Genomic DNA, 16518 nt, shown 5'->3' with positions numbered 1-16518 from the left:
AAGATTCATTAAAATCCAAGCAATTGCTAGTATTTTGTTCTTAATAACTTGGAAGTAGAAAAAGAGTTACTATGCACTGATTAAAGCTCCCACATATCCCAGAAAAATAAAAGCCCAGAGATTTGCAGACATAATAAATTTTATTTAAATTTCATGCAGTTTTAATAGCCATGAGTATAGTTATAGGAAGCTGAAGGACAGTAACTATGCTCTGTCCATAAGATGTGGCCTCATTCATGAAATGAATGGGAATTTTACAGTTAAGAAAACAGGATTAGATTAATTTTTATGTTCTGTGACTGGAAATACAGTCTGACTAGGCTTTTCTTTTCTGAGGCAGATGATTACATGGAAGGGACATGTCATTAAATACACAATTACAAAGTATCTTATTTAGAGATAAACCAATCTAAAAGAGACCAAGTCTTTGATAAAGGGGGCATCCAATAAACCCAGAAAGTGTCCCCTCCATTTCCCATTTATTCTCATTAAAAAATTTCAAAGTTGTGACACAGTTTTAACAGAAAGTCAGCCTTTGATCTAAAATCCACAATGCTGCATTGTGGTTCATCCAAATCATAATTTAGCAAATTTAAAGAAAACAGTCAATTTTGAAAAATTGAGAAAAACTTACACTGTGCTTGATTCTATTTATCACTGTTAACTTTAGTCTGTGCAGATTCTGATGGTTCTAAAAATATGTTCATTTAGTTGCTGGATGAGATTTAGCTTTAATCAGCAAGAATCATCCAGCCTTTAAAATTACTAATACAAACAATAAACTGAGTAATTTGTAGAACTGGCACTTGCAGTTGATACAGTTTTCATATTAGATGCATGCAGCTCTTACAAATACTAAAGGAGGCATTTCTGCCACATCTCAACATGCTGTCTTTATTGTAAATTCCATTAATTTAACAAGTTAATGGAATTTTTTGTAGGGGTACAATTTTATTATGCTTTATACTTATAAAAACTACAGTATGCTGTTCTTGTATTTTAAAACCACTTACTGTGTTTAAGAAATCATGTTAAAATATAAATTGGCAGAAACTGGTAGACCTAATAAAGCAGTGTCACAGTTGCATAAAGATATTGTATGTATGCATTAACCATCAAAAGAATGGGGTCAAACTAATTCTTTCTTTTAATACAAACTTGAACATTGTTTGTAAATGCCTCATTTAAAGTAGTGGATAAGGAAAGTTTAGAAAAGTCCAAGTAATAAAATGTACTCAATTACTTGGTAAAGTTAAAAAGCTAATGCAACAATGTTACATCCAGATAAAAAACATTATTCAAAAGCAATTCAAATACCGAAAAGGGTTTCAAATTGAATATTTTATTAACATGGTAGTTGTCTTTGTAACATGTGCACACACACTCGCACACTCAGAATGATCTGCCTGGGGGAAAAAAAGACTAAGTATGCCTAAGGGAAATGAAAAATTAAAAAATTCCTGGTAGGTTTTCATTATTGTAGGCAATTATGTCCACATCACTTACAAAGCTATTGCCAAATCTGTCCAAGGAAGCAGAGTTTGAGAGGGGAAGAAAAGAATCTTGGGAAAAATTCAACAGTGGCATAGCAGAGCTCTCAATATGAGAAAGCTGACATAATGTGGACTTTTGCTGTGAATTTTTGTCTTTGCAAAACATGGGGAGAGGTTTGTCAATGGGCAGAAAATAAGAGTAGGCGGTGTGAAGTAGGCTTTTGCAGTCAGTTTTCCTCACAGTATTGTGCAGGGTCATCAAGAAAATGCTTAGTCTTTCTCTGGAACCAGTTTCAGAACTTTTCCAATTGCAATGGTCTTACCTAGAAATGAAATTTTTAAAAAACCTTTTCAGTAGTTAACAGCAAGGCTATGTAAGATATTAAAATTTATTATTTTAAATCATATTTTAAATCATTATTTTACAATGTAAATGACTAATTAACTGGCTTTACCATCAAAGACATGATTTCTGATTAATGGAGGGGAACTGAAGATACGATTTTCTTTCAAAAATCTATGCTTGGAGAAGTAAAATGTGGATATCTGTACAATGGAATACTATTTGGCAATAAAAAGGAATGAATTACATACATTACAAGCCACAACATGACTGAAGCTCAAAAACATGCCGAGTAAAATAAAGTAGACACTGAAGGCCACAAACCATATGATTCTATTTTCTATGTCGTGTCCCAAAAAAGGCAAACAGAGAGAAAAAGTAGATTTATGGTTGCCTAAGGCTAGGGGTGGGAATAGGTGGTGACTTTGTAAACAGGTATTAGGGTTCCTTTTTAGATGTTCTAGATGTTATAAAATTAGAATGCGGTGATGACTGTACAACTCTGTAAACATATAATTCACTGAATTGTATATTTAAAACAGGTCAATTTCATGGTATGTAAATTATCTCATTAAAAGCTGTTAAACAGGGCTCTCAGTCCTATTATAAGAGATACAAAACCCATGTAGATCTTGTGAAAAACCTAAAAGCCAACTACTCTTTAGAAAGGAAAAAAATTCTGGGGTTAAAGATTCTTGCTACATTAATTTCTTCTGCCTGATTTTATCAGGTAACTAAAATTCTCATTTTGTTATATTAATGGGACAAACCCAGTAACCAGTTTCACCAAGAAGAGTTTTAAGATAATGACTTCAAATGGATACCACCTTTATACAGATTTCTCCAAAATAAGGCTCAGGGACCATATTCATCATATTCCCAGTGCTTGGCATGGCTCCTGCCATGCAGTAGATATACAGTAAAGTTACTGCTGAATGAAACTGGAACTAATATGTGAACTATTCTATATTTCAAGTGAACCATGAAGTTTTATGTAAAGTTTTCCATAGTCTTAAAAGTTATCTAAGTTAATATAATAATCTATAGAGAAATGTCATTTTGTTTCCATAATACCAGAGTTTCATGGCTGTGAGATAAGAAAATTACAGCTGTTCCAATCCACTCAGGTAGGCAGAAATGGACACACACACAAAAGAACATGAATATTAAACTTCTGAAATATTAGGTGTTAAGACTATCAATCTATGTACCCCTTTTATCTCCCCCCATTTCGATGTGGTTAATGTTTATCATATTTGATTTTAAAATGATTTCTTCTGAGCATAAAAAAAGATGTCTACCTCAGAGGCTTGCTTAGCAAAAATTTGCTCTACAGGATAGAGTCCTTCAAGATGAGGTTTGTTTTTTTTTTTTTTTGCGGTATGCAGGCCTCTCACTGTTGTGGCCTCTCCCGTTGCGGAGCACAGGCTCCGGACGCGCAGGCTCAGCAGCCATGGCTCACGGGCCCAGCCACTCCGCGGCATGTGGGATCCTCCCGGATCAGGGCACGAACCCGTGTCCCCTGCATCGGCAGGCGGACTCTCAACCACTGCGCCACCAGGGAAGCCCCAAGATGAGTTTTAATCACACATATTACAGAGGATTTCATCATAGAAATGTCTTATTTAGTAATAAATAAAATGACTCTCAAAATCCACTGCTTGCAAAATATTAAAATTAAGATTATTCATCTAGAGCATCACTACTAAGATGTGTTGTCAAGTCTGTCTGCTGTTCAACTCATAAAACATTTATTATATGAATATATTATAAAACAAGTATCCACGTTTTCTATGAACTTGCAATGTGTGCTGCACTCAGATGAAGATTACCAAAGCTAAGCATCTTAGATATAACACTAGACATCAATTTAAAGGCTTACCCTCATCTCTTAAAGTAAAACGACCCATCTGAGGGAAGTCTTTAAAGGTCTCAAGGCAGATGGTTCCTGCTGTTCTCAAGCGGGCAATGCATACTTGATCTTGTTTCACAAAGCGGGGTCGAGTCTTACTTTTTTCTCCTGATTTTTTGTCTACCAAGCAGATTAAGGCCTATCCAAGAAAAAAGGATGAGATTGGAATAATGTCAAATAAAAGAATCTTTAAACTAATACTTGAAGTGCAAATAAGAATACATCACTGTTGCTGATCAAAAATTATCAAGATGAAATGGTCTTAAAACAAAAACCTCAGTTATCTTAAAACTCACTGTTATTTCGACTTCTTCAATACAGGTATGGATATGCAGCACCGCATTATAACCTGGGCAGATGATGGATTTGTGCTCTATAATCACTATCTGTCAAACAAAAAAAATTCACATCTTTATCCCTAGGTAAAAAAGAATTGAATGTGTAACTCACAATCTCAATAGGGGACCAACTTATTTTTGTGTTAGATCAGGCTGCCTTACCTCCAAGCATGAACTTTGATATCCTTACCTCACTGATCTTCTTGGCAAGCACACAAACTTTAAAGACACAGGCAGACTTTCTTCTCTGGGAAGGCTTTCCTCTATACTCCCCACCAAGGAATTAATCATTGCTGCTCACATGCTAGGTTTTTTCCTCCTAGATGTGAACTTGTAGTTTTATCCATTTCCCAGTATCCAAGGTCCAAAGTTAACAACCTTGTATCTGACATCAAAATCTAACTTGATTCGTCATCGTATCTTAGAACTCAAAAATTCTGCGAGCTGTACCAATCACTTACTCTCATTGTCCTGGGGAGGTCAGGTTGCTAATAACATCGAGAAATTATGTGTGTTTTTCTGTCTGGAAAGTTATTTGCTCTGAATGAACAGACAAACCATGACTTCCACGGCAACTACTCTCTACTTAAAGTGAAAAACACTTTGAGCAAAATGTAAGTATCAATATATATTATCAACAGGAAATAAATAAGGAACTTACAAAGAATACTACCTACCCAGTACTTGTACCATCTTAAAGACTTTATGTGTATGAGATATACATCACAGTTGTGATCTCTATATATGGTTTATTCTATTTTAGTTCCCCTTCTGCACACAATGGCATGTCACCAATAATCAGGACAAAGGAGATTTAAATTCTAGTTTCATTTAGACAGTGAATATCATCATCATAATTACAACAACTGGTTTACCTGGGCATCAAATGTGCGACCAGAATGACAAAGATTATTAGGATCACAAAGTATGAACCCTGGAAGAATCTCCTCCTCTTCAATTCCTTTCAGTCTGATTTTGAGGTTTTCACCTGGGGCTACAGAATCAGTTTCTACATCATCAGAAAGGATTCCAAGAACTTCCACGTTGTGCTTAAAAAGAAACCAAGATTGGGGATTTTTTGACACATTCACTGCATTATAGAACGGAAAATTATCTGTTTGCTGAAGACTTGCAAGTCACATTTTTCTGTGGTTGTTGATTAGCCAAAATAATTCTTTGAGTGTGAAACTTTATAACATTTGTATGACACGAACTTAATGAAAAAAATCATATCCTATAAGTACAAACTGCCAATTAGAAGATTTATCTGTCACATCCTAATAATTTCCAAATAGAACAAGTATAAAGTAACATTTGTCTTTTTTTACTTTTTCAAAATTACAACATTAAATCTAAAATTTGGATTTTAATTTTATGGATGTAATTTTTATTATTGTTAAATTCCAGGAGTTAACAGACATAGCTTCCATTACCTATCAATCCCCCAAACATCCAAAGAATGTACTTTTCCAAGGTTATTTGAACAGCTAAGCTTTAAAGCACATTGACTGTTTAATAGGTAGTTTCCTTTTGGGGTGATGAAAATGTTCTGGAACTAGACAGTGGTGACGGCTGCACAAAACTGTGAATGTACCTAAATGTCATTAAATGGTAAAATTTATATGTCTTTTACCACAATAATTTTTTTTAAAGAGCATATAGATGGGGAAAAAAATGTTAAAAGCAATACTCACTAGTATTCCCTCATTTTATTCCACTTCTGCCCTTAGAGGTAATTCATATTTTTAAAACACATGGCAGAAAACAAACAAAATAAAGCCTTCAAGACAAAAATGAACTTTCTCATGATGGTGGACATATAGTAGAGAATCCAGAATCACTATATTCCATACGAGAATTCTACAAACTGTCACTTGCTAAACTCTAGTAGTTTCCCCATACACACACATACACAAATAATGGCTTTCTTTCCCAAAAGGCAGCTTATACCTTACTGATACCTGTCTGTTGAAATTCATTCCAAGAACTGGTAATATAGCCATATTTGCTAGCAAATTCTTTACAGTAATGGGATAAAGGGGTAGAAACTAGCAGTTCCACCATACACAACTAAACAAGTATTGTTTAATACTTTTTGCCCAAATAATCCAGCATAATTAATTCCTCTCCCCAAATAAGGACTTTTATAGCTGAATAAAATAGAGCAAGTCTAATCTCTAATCCATACTTATGAAAAGTTAAGATTAAGACCAACAAAATTCTTAGTTTGTGAAAGGTATTAAGGATTTTACCTACTCTAAGTACCTCACATAAGTGGAGTCATACATGATTTATCTTTTTGTATCTGGTATATTTCACTTAGTAATGCCCTCCAGGTTCATCCATGTTGTAGCCTATGTTAGAATTTCCTTCCTTTTTAAGCTGAGGTAGTATTCTGTTGTACGTATACACCACATTTTGTTTGCTTATTCATCCATCAATGGACACTACAGGTTGCTTCCATGTTTTGGCTATTATGAATAATGCTGCTATGAACATCAGTTCTTTTAAAATTTATTTTTGGTTGCGTTGGATCTTTGTTGCTGTGCGCTGGCTTTCTCTAGTTGTGGCGAGTTGGGGCTACTCTTCATTGCAGTGCGCGAGCTTCTTGTTGTGGAACACGGGCTCTAGAGCGCAGGCTCAGTAGTTGTGGTGCACGGACTTAGTTGCTCCGCAGCATGTGGGATTTTCCTGGACCAGGGCTCGAACCCGTGTCCCTTGCATTGGCAGGCGGATTATTAACCACTGCGCCACCAGGGAAGTCCCTGAACATCAGTTATTCAAGGTCTGCTTCCAGTTCTTTAGGATATATACCCAGATGTGGAACTGCTGGATCATGATTATTCTATTTTTAATTTTTTTGAAGAAATGCCATTATGTTTTTCCGCAGCAGCTGCACAATTTTACATTCCTGCCAACAGTGCACAAAGGTTCCAATTTCTCCACATCCTCACCGGCATTTGTTATTTTCTGGGGTTTTTGATAGTAGCCATCCAGATGGGTGTGAGGTCTCACTGTGGCTTTGATTTGCATTTTCCTAATGATTAGTGACGTTAAGCATCTTTTCATGTGCTTTTTGGCCACTGTACATCTTTGTAGAAATGTCTATTTAAGTTCTTCGCTCATTTTTTAGTCAGCTTGTTTTTTGTTTTGCGGTACATGGGCCTCTCACTGTTGTGGCCTCTCCCTTTGCGGAGCACAGGCTCCGGACGCGCAGGCCCAGTGGCCATGGCTCACGGGCCTAGCCACTCCATGGCATGTGGGATCTTCCCGGACCGGGGCACGAACCCGTGTCCCCGGCATCGGCAGGCAGACTCTCAACCACTGCGCCACCAGGGAAGCCCAGCTTGTTTTCTTTTTGTTGTTGAGTTGTAGGAGTTCTTGATAATATTATGGATAGTAACCCCATATCAGATTTATGATACACAATTTTTTACCCACATTCTGTAGGGTGCCTACCTATTAATTTTTAAATGTAAAATAGCCTGGCATCTACATCTTTTAAAACATTTCATTCTATTCCACTGAGACTCAGGGGACTAGTGAACTCAGTGAACCGAGTTTTTAAGGCTTGATTAACAACTGTAAGATATGCTATATTGACCTGCTTAGTCATTAGTATAAAGTGACAGCTTCTACAAGAACTAGTACATTAAGGCCCTTTACCTTTAGCTATAGCCCAGCTCCAGGTTCACTTGCCCATAATAAGTACTTTTCTTTATTGTGATAAAATACTCATAAAATTTACCTTTTTAAACCATTTTACATTGTACAATTCAGTGGCATCTACGTTCACAATGGTGTACAACCATCACCAGTATCTGGCTCCAAAACACCTTCATCACCCCAAAAGAAAACTCTACACACATTAAGCAATCACTCCCCATTCTTCCTCCCCAAGCCCCTTGCTTCCATCTCCACAAGCAAACTCAACTTCTGTGACTGCTGAACAGACAAAATAGAGCAAGGATTCAAACTGACCATTATTTCCATTCATTTATCATTGACCTTCAAGTTGCAGAGAAACTTAGAAAAAAGATTCTATGATAGGATACTCTGATCTCCAAGGCATCAAGAAACCCCAAAGTAGGGCTTCCCTGGTGGCGCAGTGGTTGGGAGTCCACCTGCCGATGCGGGGGACACGGGTTCGTGCCCCGGTCTGGGAAGACCCCACATGCCATGGAGTGGCTGGGCCCGTGAGCCGTGGCCGCTGAGCCTGTGCGTCCGGAGCCTGTGCTCCGCAGTGGGAGAGGCCACAGCAGTGAGAGGCCCGCATACAGCAAAAAAAAAAAAGAAAAAAAGAAACCCCAATTATACCTAAACAGTACACTGACAATTACCTTTTGTAATTCACTGTGCCTGGAATAAGCATGGTAAAGAAATTCTCAGGGGACCTCCCTGGTGGCACAGTGGTTAAGAATCCACCTGCCAATGCAGGTTCAAGCGCTGGTCCAGGAAGATCCCACATGCCGCAGAGCAACTAAGCCCATATGCCACAACTATTCAGCCTGCGCTCTAGAGCCCACGAGCCACAAATACTGAAGCCCATGTGCCTGGAGTCCATGCTCCACAACAAAAGAAGCCACCATATGAGAAGCCTGCACACCGCAACAAAGAGTAGCCCCCGCTCGCCACAACTAGAGAAAGCCTGTGCGCAGCAGCAAAGACCCAACACAGCCAAAAATAAATAAATTTATGGAAAAAAAAAAGAAAGAAAGAAATTCTCAGTTAAATCTTAACAAAGTCTCTATTTAGAGGTTCTGATGATTCAGGCCTGTTTTCCTACATAACTAATACCTCTAGATTGTTAGAGAAGTTCTCTGGAAAACAGGTAACAGTTTCTTAGTAACACGTCATGTGCAATTATCAGCAACTGAGCAGTCAGAAATAACACAAAGGAATAGCTTGAGATTTTTGCATGTTACTTAATGAAACCCTCTCCAATAATGAAGAAATTACAATAAGGTAGAAAGAAAGAGTTAGGAAAAGACCCATTTATGATAAAGGCAAATCCTCTTCTCCCAAAATAAATTAGGAACATAGGTTAGACACATTATTTTATAGTACCCAACATAACGATGTACAAAAAATAAAAGGAAGCTAATTATATCATGATTAAAGCTGAGTTTTCATCCCTGGCTCACTTACTAATCCAGTGTGTTAACAGAAGCAAGTCAATCACTTCAGATTTCTATTTACTTCCTGTAAAATAATGGAGTTGGGCTTCCCTGGTGGCACAGTGGTTAAGAATCCACCTGCCAATGCAGGGGACACGGGTTCAAGCCCTGGTCAAGGAAGATCCCACATGCCGCGGAGCAACTAAGCCTGTGTGCCACAACTACTGAGCATGTGCTCTAGAGCCTGCGCGCCACAACTACTGAGCCCACGTGCTACAACTACTGAAGCCCGTGTGCCTAGAGCCCGTGCTCCACAACAAGAGAAGCCACTGCAATGAGAAGCCTGCTCACTGCAACTAAGAGTAGCCCCTGCGCGCAGCAACGAAGACCCAATGCATTCAAGAATAAATAAATAAAAAAACAAAAACGGAGTTGAAGCTTTCATGATGATGAACCTTTTTTTTTTTCCTTTGCGGTACGCGGGCGTCTCACTGCTGTGGCCTCTCCCGTTGCAGAGCACAGGCTCCGGACGCACAGGCTTAGCGGCCATGGCTCACGGGCCCAGCCGCTCCGCGGCATGTGGGATCTTCCCAGACTGGGGCACGAACCTGTGTCCCCTGCATCAGCAGGCGGACTCTCAACCACTGCGCCACCAGGGAAGCCAGATGGTGCACCTTTTAACTCTAACATGGAGCTAATACTGTCCCTTCTCCATTTGTCAATAAATAACATCACATATTCTTGATTAAATTTTGTACTTGACATTAATAAAACATAATCCTGGATTTAAAAAGTTGTTTCTTTTAATGAAATCCCTAAGACTGAAAAGTTCTGGCTCCTTGCTAATATTTTCAAGAGAAAATTTAAATGAGCAAGAGCATTACTAAGTCTTACCTTGTTTGGCATCATAACAAGCTGCTGACCTTTACAAATAGATCCTGATTCTAGCTTTCCCAGGACCACAGTGCCCATATCCTGTTTAAATTTAAAATGAAAAACCAAATGTCAGACTTCTATTACTACTCTACAGCAGTTCAACAACCCAAAGTGAAATCTTGCAGGGCTTACTCATAAAAGAAAATCTTTAGCTCAAGTGGTAGAATGCTTAGGATTAATCTCAAACACAGGTAAATACTCTATATCTGTGTCATAAGCATATGTATAATTATAATACTAAAAAAAGGAGGCTTAGGATTTAAAAAGAAAGCACACTGCAGGAGACAGGGCAGAATTATGTCTGAAGATCTGAATTATTTGTTCAAATTCAGGTTCTCTCAAAAATATCTGAGACTTTTCTCTCTTTTATAAAATTGGAAAAATACTTGTTCAAGAAATTTAACATGAAGCTAATCAAAGAATGAAGTGTTTGAGAAGGGCAAAATATTACATATTGATAGTGCAATACTTAAAAACCTAGTTAAAAATAGTGAAGCTTATTTCTTTAAAGATTAACATCCAGTTGGTTGGTGAGGCTATGGGAAAACTAGCACTCATATACTGCTTGCTGGTGGTCATGTAAGTTAGCATTGTATTCTGGAAGGCTGTTTGTCAGTATCCATCAACGTTAATACACAAACCCTTCCAGCAGTTTTACTTATAGGAGTCTCTCTCTAAAACTGATCATTGGCTCACTGGAAAATAGCTGAAATAAACTAAGTTTGTTGATTAAATTATGGTCTATCACTGAATAATATATAACCATTAAAAAAGAGACATCTATGTTATGTTGTTAATTATTAAAGTTATTTCATAATTTAAAACAAAACAATTTATCACTTCCCATAAAACCCAAGTTCTTGAACATTTTGGGTACCTTGTACTTATCCACAATTGGCAGCCTGATTGGTCCATCAACTGATCTACTGAAGTTTGGCAAATTATCCAGATATGGAATAAATGGTAATCCACTGAGAACATAACAATATCCATTAAAGAGAGTCAACATAAATGTTAAAGTTTTAAGAAATTACATGACTCTAACTTTACACCAAAAAAAGTGGTTATAACAATATTTCCATTCTACCCATGTAGTCTTCTCATTCAACCTTTTTATTATCCAGTTCATTCCACTTATTCCTCAGAAAAATTAAAAACAAAATAGCTCAATATAATGAAAAAGCTTCCCCATAAACTTATTTTATTAAAATTGAGAAAAGTATTTTATGGCAAATAGCCCACATGTAATAAAATGACTCCACTCTATTACTTAATTTTTATGGAGTTTTCCAGCTCTGAAATCAGGATTCTATAAAATATTAATAGTTTCCCCTTTAAAACTACAGTATATGGATTGGGAGGCTTAATATTGCCAAGATCGCAATACTCCCCGCAAACCGATCTACAAATTCAATGAAATCCTTAGTAAAATCCCAGCTGCCTTTTGGCAGAAATTGATGAGCTGATCCTAATATTCATATGGAAATTCAAGGGACCCAGAACAGCCAAAATAATTTTGGGGAAAAAAATAACAAAATTCAAAGACTCACACTTCCCAAGTTAAACACTCATATAAAGCTAAAGTAATCAAGACTTTACCTTACAAAAAATTAATCCAAAATGAAACACTCCCCTAAGAGCTTCAATAGGCTTAAATGAAAATAACAGGGCTAGGGCTAACTCTTTATGACCGGATTAGGCAACACTTCCCTAGGCATGACACCAAAAGCACAATTAAGAAAAAAAATAAACTAGACTTCATCAAAATTAAAACCTTTTGAGCTTCAAAGGACACCATCAAGAAAGTAAAAAGACAGCCCACAGAATGGGAGAAAATACTTGTAAATCGCGTATCTGATAAGGGACTTGTATCAGGTGAGTAAAGTACCCTTAACAACTCAATAACAAAAAGACAACCCAATTAAAAGACAAAGGTCATGGTATTTTTAATGCCAAGGTTACAGTCAATATTTTCTTAAATTACTTACTAAGACACAAACTTTTAAAAAGGTTACTTACATGTACCAAGGACAGAAATCTGATTGCTCTTTAAGATTTGCTCCAGTCAGTCCTGAGCAGGGCATGAAGTGAATGTCCTTTTTGGGATTGAAGCCAACTTTTTTCAAAAACGGCACTAGTTTCTCTTTACATTCTTCATATCTATTAATATTTTTAAATAACTCAATTATAATGTAAAGCAACTGAACTCTAGTTTCAACACTACACAAATTAAGGTTTAGAAAAACCCCAGGGGAAAAAAAGCATACAGTAACAAAACCATCCTTTATTCCACTAACATGTCTATTAAAAAAAAAAAACAGTAAGACATCCAAACTTACCTCTCATTGCTCCAATTTACTGTTGGATCATCCATCTTATTAATAAGCACAATTAAGTGTTTTACACCTGCTGTCTTTGCCAACATTGCATGTTCTCTCGTCTGTCCTCCTTTTTCAAATCCAGTTTCGAACTCTCCTTTCCTGGCAGAGATTACCTATTCCAAGAAATTAAACAGTTTATTCTTACACATTCAGGTACACTCTTCTAGCAATAAAACATCTTTCCTTTCAGTTTTATTAGAAGCTTCTTCCAAGAAAATATAAGTAAATTAGTTATAACATACATACTTTTGAACATCACAATGTCTAAATGCTTTAAGATTTTGGTAAATGTTTCTTGATTCCCAATTTTCCAAAATCTGGTATGCCTTTATATTTTAAAATTCTATGTATGTGATTTAGTGCTAGTACACTGACCACCCCCCGCCAAAAAAAAAAATTGCAAAATGAATGAAGACCTTAAAACGGATAATTTCTTATTCATTTTTGTACCCACAGTACATTTATTGACTACAAAATGGATTAGGCTTGGCAGTCAGTGGACACTAATTTCTGGCACAGTAAGAGGTAATAAAGGGCAGAGAAAAACTGGAACATTTTCATGAGTAAATCAAATTATGAAGATTTATTGGGCAGATTAGAGAGACAAAAGTGAAAATTGTGACTATGTATATATTATAGTTCACTGTAACCTAAATTCTAGCTTTTAGAAGGTAAATTCAAATGTTTACATTTTAGGATTTCCCTGGTGGCGCAGTGGTTAAGAATCTGCCTGCCAATGCAGGGGACACAGGTTCAAGCCCTGGTCCGGGAAGATCCCACATGCCATGGAGCAACTAAGCCTGTGTGCCACAACTACTGAGCCTGCTCTCTAGAGCCCGCGAGCCACAACTACTGAGCCCATGTACCTAGAGCCCGTGCTCCTCAACAAGAGAAGCCACCGCAGTGAGAAGCCCACGCACCGCAACTAGAGAAAGCCTGCGTGCAGCAACGAAAGCCCAACGCAGCCAAAAAAAAAAAAAAGTTTACATCTGAAGTTGGGCTGTTAACAAATACACAGATGAATTGGAAATGTCTTCCCTTACCAGTACAGCCAAATCTGCTTGAGAAGCACCACCAATCATATTTGGGACAAAACTCTTGTGGCCAGGGGCATCTAGAATTGTAAAATGCTTCTTTTCCGTTTCAAAATAGGCACGACCCACTTCTACTGTTTTACCCTTGTCTCGTTCTTCCTGATTTGTGTCTAAGGCCCAAGATAAGTACCTGAAATAATTTTAAAATAAGAATAATACTGGTAAGTACATGAAAGTTTTAAAAACATTCTTCTACCAACATTTAAATCATGAAGAAGACTGGGTAGAAATAAAAATTAAATGACTAAAACTTGTATTCTTGTGACTCAAACACTCAGTGCTTTTATATATATATCCAGTGTCAATTATATATTCTATAAGCAAACATTATATATGAGAACAAGCTGACAACAAAGAAAGATTATTTAGTACCAATGCCAATATCACCATGAGTTAAGTAATAAGTTCCTTTATATTTCATTTTAAAAATCATCTAGCACAAAGTATAATACAAATAAGGCTGTCTAAGGGTATCTTTCAAAAGTAAAGGCCACTAATCCACCATTTGGGAGCAATGGTTACTTGCTAAAAATTATTTTGATATTTCTTTGCTATATAAGAATTACTTATATAAATTTAAACCATCTCTAACAGTAGGTGTTAATTTAGATGACATCATCTGTATTTCCTAGTAAGTAATCCATTTTTTAGTGTTATACTGATTAGGATTTTTTCCCTTAACACAGAAATACGATAAAAAAAAAAGACCATCAATGTCCTATTTAGATAAAGCTCGTTAACTTAAATAAGGTTAGAAAGAAGAAAAAAAAGCTGACCCTTTCTCTCACCATGCAAAGGCAACCACTGTCAATAATTCCGTCTATTCTTTTTTCATTATTCACATAATGATCATACCCTAAAGTACTATTATGTTACCTGCTTTCTCCCCAAATTCCACTGTAACATCAGTTCTATTACTGGTTCCTATAAATTCTATAAATGAAATTTTAGTGGCCAGGTAATGACTTAATTAAATAGATATTTTATAATTTATCCCACAAGCCTCCTATTATTATCCTGGATGTTTAGATATTTCCAGATTTTCTCTGGGTAAAATTATGAAGTCATCAGGAACTGATCTACTAGGTAGTATGAGGGGAAGGGAAACTTTTCCTTTGTTATGACACCATTTTAGACCTCATGAACTTACATCTTAGACTACAAAAGCATTAAGTAGGCAGAGTTTCCTTAAAAGTAATTTATAGTGTCATAAAAGTTTACCAAGTTTCTCTGTTTTTTTCTTTAGCTTCTCTTTCATATTTCTCAAGTGTCCTCTTGTCAACCATTCCAGTCAAATACCTGAAAATGTTGAAAGAAAAGAGAAACAACATTTAGTTACTCGCAAATTATTCAGTTGTGAAGTGAGGAAGCCTTTAAACCTCTTTTGAGGGGAATTTGAACTCCACAAAAAGCTACTTTAAAGTACAAGTACCACTGGGGTAGATGCTGAATTAACGTTTCAGTGGAAAAGATATTTACAGTCTCAAATTACTTCCCCCAAGATAATGGGGAAAAAAATAACTTTCCAGTGGAGAATTCTGGCAGACAACACCTTAACTAAGTAGTCATGGCTATTATCACCAGTAATAAATAAAACATACTGAATACTGCTATTTTGTGCGCCCTGATAGGATGCTCTGTTAAGAGCACAACATACCTTCTGTGACATTCTTATCCAGAATGCATACCCTCAATCTAATTGTTAACATCAGTCAAACCCAAATTGAGGAACATCTCATAAAATAACCAAATAACACTCTTCAAATTATGAAGGTCATGAAAGACAAGACTGAGAAAATGTCACAAGTTGGAGGAGATTAAGGAGACGTAACAATTAAATGCAATGTGGAACTCCAGAACAGAAAAAAACGACACTGGTGGAAAAACTGGTAAAATTCAAGTAAGATCTGTAGTTTAGTAAACAGTATTGTGCCAGTGTTAACTCCCTAGTTGTGATGATTGTACTATGGTTATTTGATATGGTAAAATTAGTTGTATAGCAACTCTGTACTGTTTTTGCAACCTTTCTGTTAAGTCTAAAATTATTTCAGAATAAAAGTTTAAAAAAGCAAATGTAAATACTGTATATAAGAAAATAATTCCAACTGTTGTCCAAGCAATTATATCTTACTAATACATTTCAATATTTAATATTTTAAAAATATTAGTCAAAATGAGATTATAAATTTTTAAATAATTCTTTAGTAATACCTAACTGCTTCCCTTGACTCAATCCAAATCAAATCCTGTTCTTAGCTTTAGCCTCTATATGTTGTTCTCTGCAGAGTCATCTACAGTGCATACTTCTAACCATTTTGGTATAGAATCTTGGGTGAAATGCCAATGAAAATTCCAGCCCATAAGCAAAAAATATACACTCTCCTAAAACACAACATCAACTGGGCCTGTCACTTCCTTCCACAGAGCCTTAGGTAATAAGGATTCCTGTGTAAAGGCCTGCTTTAGGGTCTGTTGTGGAAATTTTCAAAAGTAATTGGCAAGATTACTGATTAAGATTACTTAACAAGGCAAGACAATGAAGATATGCCCTCTGGATCCACTGATGACACAGTTTAAAGAAATGAGTCTAATTTAGGAGAGATTAAAAAGACATTTTAATTATTTTTCAATTCTAGAACACATCACTAAAAGTCAACCATGGCATTTTCATACCTAGATACCTTCTATATGTGTGATAAAAAAAAAACTATTCAGCATGTTAGCCAGACTGTCTGATTAAATCCACATATATTCAAGGAGTTGATGAATGAGGAAACACCAGTTCCCCAGATTCATTATTCCCAAGAAAATCATATTTAAAGCAGACTAAGATTTCTTATAATCTAGGGTTCTATATTTTTATACACAAATCTAAAAGACAGCTATTAGAAATACATTTAATGT

At 36.3% G+C, this 16518-nt stretch overlaps 1 protein-coding gene across 2 annotated transcripts in view; it reads right to left on the bottom strand.

Moving 5' to 3' along the window:
• Positions 1-873: 873 nt before the first annotated feature.
• The window catches only part of GSPT1 (G1 to S phase transition 1), a 32806-nt gene continuing 17161 nt past the window's right edge, over positions 874-16518 (bottom strand). The window contains exons 6-15 of one of the 2 annotated variants that reach the window (XM_065891851.1): positions 14836-14913; positions 13564-13744; positions 12479-12633; positions 12159-12299; positions 11017-11110; positions 10098-10178; positions 4962-5135; positions 4045-4134; positions 3719-3887; positions 874-1816 (exon numbers count right to left, since the gene is read on the bottom strand). In XM_065891851.1, the coding sequence (XP_065747923.1) occupies positions 1764-1816; positions 3719-3887; positions 4045-4134; positions 4962-5135; positions 10098-10178; positions 11017-11110; positions 12159-12299; positions 12479-12633; positions 13564-13744; positions 14836-14913 (1216 nt within the window). In that variant the 3' untranslated portion in view covers positions 874-1763. The remainder of the gene's footprint in view (positions 1817-3718; positions 3888-4044; positions 4135-4961; positions 5136-10097; positions 10179-11016; positions 11111-12158; positions 12300-12478; positions 12634-13563; positions 13745-14835; positions 14914-16518) is intronic. The other variant, XM_065891850.1, reaches the window with a different exon arrangement.

The sequence above is a fragment of the Phocoena phocoena genome, chromosome 15 (genome assembly GCF_963924675.1).
Source record: "Phocoena phocoena chromosome 15, mPhoPho1.1, whole genome shotgun sequence".
Taxonomy (NCBI): Eukaryota; Metazoa; Chordata; class Mammalia; order Artiodactyla; family Phocoenidae; genus Phocoena; species Phocoena phocoena.
Note: the sequence above shows the minus strand (reverse complement) of the source record. Positions and strands in the feature narration are given on the sequence as shown.